Raw genomic sequence first — 6,820 nt, 5'->3', positions numbered from 1 at the left:
GGTGAATAGTTCTGAGTAGATATTACTTATTGAAATGCTTTTCTTATTTGATAAAAGTTTAAGAGACTCAAAGTAAGTATCAATTTTAATTAGGAATACTTTAAAACATGGGGTTGACTTTAGCTTTAGAGTATTTAGCTTTGTGAATATGAAACTTCCCAAACAAAATAAAGAGATTCACAATGGCACATATGTTCTTATCTTTACATTTGAAGTAGGTAATGATATTTTTCCCTTCAACTGTGAATGCATGTGATATTCTAGATAATATGTAATTCTCAAAGCCCCTCCAGAATGTGATACAGAATGACAACCATGGAAAAGATGATTTAAAGTTTCTTGTTGTTTTTTTACAAAAGGTGCAATTGTTGTCAACAAGCATGAATTTTGAGATAAACATGTTGGTTGGATATATTTTGAGCAAAATTTTCAAATGTAATTCTCTAACTGTTTGTAATACAGAATCTAATAAGAACAAGCCAGGCCTTACACTAATTAATATCAGAAAAATGAAACTTCCAGTAAAATCTGCCACAGGGTATTATTTTCTCTAAATTTAAGAAGCATTTTCTCATGTGTTTGTTGTGCATTGGCTGCTCTATTATTTATCTAAAGAGTACATATCAAACTAGGCACCTCATGTTGTTTTTTATAACTTTTCATTAGTTCCAATAAACCATTAGGTATAGATTTAAAGAATATTTTCTTTGAATGTTATTTGGAATGCCTTCTCTCTAAGAAAGGAATAGGCTACTTAATTAATTGACCGTTCCCAATCAAATAAGTCCCTTAAGAAGATGATATTTCTATCATTCCAGTTTTGTAAATAAAGTGACTTGTTCCTCTTAGTGATGCATTCATTATTCCATATAATAGATTTGTGTGGAGATGAGTTTCAAGAATAACACAGCTTCCAGGCCAAAAGAGCTTGTTGATAAAATCGGGATAGTTTTAACGGCAACTTTGTGATATTATAGTGACACTTCAACAAGAATTGGAGAAATCCAACTTCTTTGAAAACGTGTGGGATAAAGTACCATAATGAATCTGGTGCTTTTAAACATTCTTCTATCCAGCCAGGGAGAATGATCATGAACCGTTCACAGAGTGTCGGTCATACTAGCGATACAATCCCTATACTGTAGAGGTAGTGGGGTGGTGGAGGTACAGGGCCAGGGACAGGAGATCGCGGAGCGACTGGGTTGCAGCAGATGGTCGGTGATGTTCGTTTTGCTGGATGACGCTCCTGATTTTATGCATGGATCCATGATGATAAATATAGAAATTAATGTCAATAAAGCATGCTGTCAATATTTTAGAGACCCCTCAAAATATCACAAATCACTTTTATGGGAGCTGATGTCTTATTAAAGGGAGCTAAGCTCCCCTTGGCTAGTTCTCACCCTGTAGTTGTACCTATTTATTTGGTGTTCAGGCACTTATGTAGTCCAAAAGCTCCCTTCAGAGCCACAGCAGACATCATTACAAACTGAGTACTTCATGTGTAAAATTGGTAGAGTGCCCCTTTAAAGACCATAAACTTAACACATAAACAAACTACATACAAACTGCCTCTACCTTGTTAATCTGGTAATGGTAATGGTATCAATAGAACAACAACAAGATTGAGTACAGCAGGATGTAGTTCATATAAGGGATTAAAATTTATGTGTAATCATCTAAACTCTTCTCTCATATCCAAAGTAAACATTACACAAAAAGGTAACTCCATCACACTTTTTCCTTTAGTAGGTATTATACTGTTATTGTATTTTATTTTATTGGTGCTGTATCAAAACATCTGACACTTTGTAATATTTTGACATGACTGTGTTGATGGTGATATTACACCTTGGAGCTTGGACCACGTTAGATTTTCTGTGTGGTGTGTGTGTGTGTGTGTGTGAGAGAGAGAGAGAGAGAGAGAGAGAGAGAGAGAGAGAGAGAGAGGGAGGGAGGGAGCTGCTCCATAATGTGATGACGGCCTCCATCATCTGACATAATCAGGATGAATCAGCGAGTGCTGGGTTACATAAACAGATTCTTGTCCTAACCTCACCCTCACCCAGATTAGAAACTCCGCAGACACAGCTGCCAACAGCATGCTGATACTAGCCTTCAGGGTGAGGGCTGCTATAACAACAGGAGACTGCCACCTAAAGGCCAAAGGCTGACATTGCACTTTGTATACATCAGTTACACTCAGAGACAGTTTTACAGCATTGGGTCTTTATTAAAATGATGACAATAAAAACAATAATTAAAAGACTTTAAACCACTCTTTTGAGAATATAAAACAATGTACGATAATATAAGCAATTCTGTTGATATAAAAGATTATGTTAATAAATATGTTTCTCATTTCTAGATGAGAACAAACAACTGAGAAAGCGGCAGATTATTTACAGTTTTAAATTCTGCTTGATGTGAGAGACAAAAGCATACATGTTTTTTCTTAAGTTAAAATGCCCAAACAGACAAACATAAAGTTAAGTGACAAAAATACACAATACTGCATTCACTGTACAATAGTTTTGCATATACTTTGTTTGTTGATTTGTCTTGTCTTTGTTAACTGAAGTTCTAACAGAACTCAGACCAAGATATCAGATCGTCTCAGCAGTAATACAGCTTGCATTGTTACTAAGCAGTCATGAGTTTGTTCAGCGTGCTATGAGATCCTACACAATATTCTATTGTGTTTTGTATTCTAACCCATATTACACACATTTTTTGGGTCTTTTGTTAGTGTTAATGCTTGCTTTCTACATGCCCACAGTGTGTACAGTGTTTAAGTGTCTAAGCTGCCTTTGTTGCTTAAAGCATGCTAACATTACATTATGAGTGTGTTCTTATACTAGTCCTCACAAAGAACACATTTACCCTCAGAGTGAGGACATTTTGGCCGGTCCTCAATTTTTTAGTTGGAGTAAGGACTAAATCTTGGTTTTTGGGTTTAGGTCAAGGTTTAGGAGAGGATTGAGGTCATGTTGCTGTGATGGTTAAGGTTGAGGACAGGGGAAGTAACACTAAGGAAGGTCCTCAAAGAATAAATGTGTAAGTCTTTGTGTGCCTGTGAAAGGGTTACAGAAAAAGAGAGAAGCCCATTCTAACAACTTAGTCAAGTCTGAGTCATCAGTGTTATGTATAAATGTTATCAGGCTGAGTTCACAAAATCTAAGTTAGAACCTAGACTACCACATTAAAGGGTAAAGTACAGCTTTTAGTGTCTCCAGAGGGAGCTGCATGAATTCTGATAAATGGCCTCAAGTGGGCGGAAGACTGCAAGTTTGAAAATGAATAAATCTGGGGTGTGGAGTTATAAAGAAGTGAGCTTACCAGAGCTCTGTAGCTTGCGCCTTGCTTTAGGCTAGCAGCTCGAGGCTATATCGGCTGTTATTAGCATAACACACACAAATCTCTAACAGAACTGGCAGCATTCAAATTGCATTGTGGGTAACGTAGACAACAATATCTCTGGTTCTGTTGCATCTATTTTGACACTTTTTAAAACTATCCATCAGGTGTCCAGTTATTATAGGAGTGCAGTGCTAAATCTGTGGAGCACTCTTTTAAATGTTATTTGTTAAGCAGTCATTACCTGACAGTCACTTTTTAAGCAGTGTAAAACAACAATATTTTTAAAAAAAGAGATAATTTCATATGTTGAAGGCTTCTGAATTAGATTTCTCATTTGTCTTTTGAAGGAAACCAAAAACAGACAAGCAAACCAAACAATTCCTCCCAGGCAGCATACATACAAAGATTTGTGATGCCAACCTACCACTGGTTGTGTTGTCAGTTTTCATGTGGCCTACATCTCCATGTGGGCCTTTATTAATAACCAGCCAGACGGGGAACATGTGCAGTCAGTATCTGAGGTCACTGAGTCCCAAATCCACCTTCTCATTGAATTGATTTGCATCAGAATTGGAGTCAATTAAAACTTATAGGAATATCCATGTCATCTTAAGTCTTCTACTTTTCTTAATTCCTTTCTTTAAATGGCAGTGCTTTGTATGTAAATATGTGTGTTTGTAAGTGTCAGGTGTGTCTCTTCATGTGCAGAGCTAGGTGGTCAGAGCGGGAGAAGGCCCTCTGACACAGCAGACACTCATAAGGTTTTTGGCCCGTGTGCTTGCGGTAGTGACGCGTCAGCTCATCTGATCGGGCAAATTTCCAGCTGCAGCCCTCCCATGAACAGTGGTAAGGCTTTTCCCCTGAAGAGTAAACAATAAAACAGATTGTAATTACCAAACAAATACATGAAATCACATTTTGAGACTAATCACGTCAGGCTCTTGTTGTTTCTGTGGTGGAGTCAATGGGGTGTACCTGTGTGGGTGCGGAGGTGAGCCTTGAGGTGTGAGCTCTTGGTGTAGGTCTTACTGCAGCCAGGGTATTCACAGCTGTGGATGGCAGGCCTCCTTTTTCCTGTAGGCCTACGACCACGCTTCCCCTCAACTCCACCAGGGGGCAGCTGTGGGCCAACCAGCAGGGGCTGCTGGTGAAGGGGTAGATGGCCAGCAGCCTGGCTGTGGGTGTAGTCACAGAAAAGGCTGGCATTGTGATTAAATTGTGGCATGTAGCTGTAGTGTCGAGGGTCAGTGGTCACAGCTTGAGGAGGTATGAACCTGCTGCTGGGGAAGGTCACCATGGAGGGGTGTTGCAGGGCATAGTAAGGGCTAAAGTCGTGTGACGAAACTTTGCTGAGGTTTCCTCTGCTGTGCCTCTCCACACTGCCTCCTTGGGGGAACCCAAACTGATCTACATTAGGTAGACTGGGAAATAAAGTGAGACCTGTCTGGTCGTCATTATAACCATGTTGGTACAGCTCTGGCTGGATGGGCGTTGTGGTTTCAGCAGGGGACAGGAGCTCTGCCATGAGGCCCCCACTGCTCATCTGCAGATTCTCCTGTCCTGGTTGGTCCTTAAACATGGCCGCCTCTTGGAACTCTCGGTTTGGGTCCAGCTGAGGGAGCCGTTGATCATTGTTGTCCAGAGAGGGGTTGCGGTCAGGTGATGGGCTGCTCCAATCAGAAAGCAAGAACTCAATGTCCCAGGACGCCTGGCTGTCATTGTCCAGTAGCTCCTCCGTCATGTGTTGAGAGACCTGCAGCTGCTCAGAGCTGCTCGGTGACAGTTTGTTGCTTAGAAAGTCCGGAGGGAAAGAGTCACCCTCAGACTTCCACACCTAGATGGTGTTGCAGAGGATTGACAAGTGATGATCACCAAGGAAAATATATTCTAAAAAGATTTATGCACACTGCTTTTGCATTTAAAGGATAGGCTCCAAATTTTTTAATTTTTCTTAAAAAACAACCACATGTCGATATGAACAAGCAATTGGATGCTTTAATTGTTCCTTCTGTCCGTACTGGCTGTAAAGAGATCCCTTTTTAAATACATGTCCAGTGTGATAAGGCACAAAATCCACAGTCCTCGTACGAATATAAAAAATATATACTCCAGTGTTCAGCTGAAGCTACTGTGACGCTTCAGCAGTCTGAGTTAATCAAGTGGGTATCTCCCAAAATTACAGCCTCAAAAGACACAAACTTGATTTGTCTAACTCAGAATGCTGAATCCTCACATTAGATTCAGGTCAACTTACACATACAGAGGACTATATTTTACTCCCCATCACTTAGACAGTAACCGCTCTAGGAGGGGATTTGATTGCAGCATGGACAGCGGGGACAACTACTGAGACAAATCACTCACTGTTCATATGGGCATGTCAGAAAGGCTTCTAAACCTATCCTTTAAGATATTAATTGATCCAGTACATAGGAACAAGAGCAAGATTTATTGAAAATCGGGAAGCGTATCCTTCCCAAACAACAACCAAAAGCACTTTCATTGCCACGGTAATCATTTATCTGTGAAATGTACAAATTATCAACACAATAATATAGATCATACAATGCAAAGGATTACTGTCATGCTATTCCCAGATATGGAATTACATTTGTCACAACTCTTCAGGTAAAATATTAGGTAGCAGTAGACACTATTCAAATCAAATTTTCTCTGTCACTGTGCAGGAATCAAACACCTAAAGTCAACAGGATACTTACTTTCATACTGTCACTGGAGTGAGTGAGGTTGGAGAAGGAGCTGAATGAAGGGAGCACAGCCTGTGTAACTGCCATCAAGCACTTTGATGTGACGCCGATTGACAGTGGCAGCAACAAAAGTGAAGCTTCTCTTTTCTTTTTGCTTTGTCTGTCTCTTTATTTTTTTTACATGACCGCCTTACGCTCAGCTAACATAAAGTCAAACCCCAGCTCACCAAAGCCACTCACCCCAGTTACAATCCACTCAGCGGCAGCAACAGGCCGCAGCAACAGGTTCCATTCCTCCCCCGCTATCTCTCCCTCCTCTCTCTTGTCTATCTCTGTCAGCTACGAGTCTAACTTCAAATCTCTCTTTTTCATGTAGGTTTTGACCGTTAGGAGGAGGAGCATAAGTGTGAGTTACTTATCTGGCTACTTTTCTTTATCCCTTATGTTCATTCACAATGACTAAAAAACTCTACAATCTCACCTCAGAGTCTCCTGTTCTGTGGGATTCAGAGCAAAAAGTAAACTCTGAAAAAATCAAGAGACATTAGTTTGTTAAATGCATCATATAAACAGACAAATAACTAGATATCTGTGCTAAGATCAAAGGCTTAACTAAGCACTTTACTGAATCAGTTTCCCCAGTATCTTAATATGGACAACAACATCTTTAAACAGGAATAAGCTAAATAAGATAAGAGGATAAGATAAAAAATAAAATACAAATAGAATTATAGATGAGAATACAGTTTTAG

The 6,820-nt window shown here is 39.7% G+C and overlaps 1 protein-coding gene across 1 annotated transcript; it reads right to left on the bottom strand.

Moving 5' to 3' along the window:
- Positions 1 to 2,218: 2,218 nt before the first annotated feature.
- klf1 (Kruppel-like factor 1 (erythroid)) lies at positions 2,219 to 6,518 on the bottom strand. The gene is made up of 3 exons (XM_038714255.1): positions 6,081 to 6,518; positions 4,336 to 5,194; positions 2,219 to 4,220 (listed from the first exon to the last, which is right to left on the bottom strand). The coding sequence occupies exons 1-3, from the start codon at positions 6,153 to 6,155 to the stop codon at positions 4,045 to 4,047; spliced, it is 1,110 nt and encodes a 369-aa protein (XP_038570183.1). The 5' UTR covers positions 6,156 to 6,518; the 3' UTR covers positions 2,219 to 4,044.
- Positions 6,519 to 6,820: the final 302 nt, after the last annotated feature.

Source organism: Micropterus salmoides, unplaced genomic scaffold, assembly GCF_014851395.1.
Source record: "Micropterus salmoides isolate LMB-PRFRI ecotype aquatic unplaced genomic scaffold, ASM1485139v1 Ms_hic_scaffold_12, whole genome shotgun sequence".
NCBI lineage: Eukaryota > Metazoa > Chordata > Actinopteri > Centrarchiformes > Centrarchidae > Micropterus > Micropterus salmoides.
This window is presented reverse-complemented; position numbering and strand designations above follow the sequence as displayed.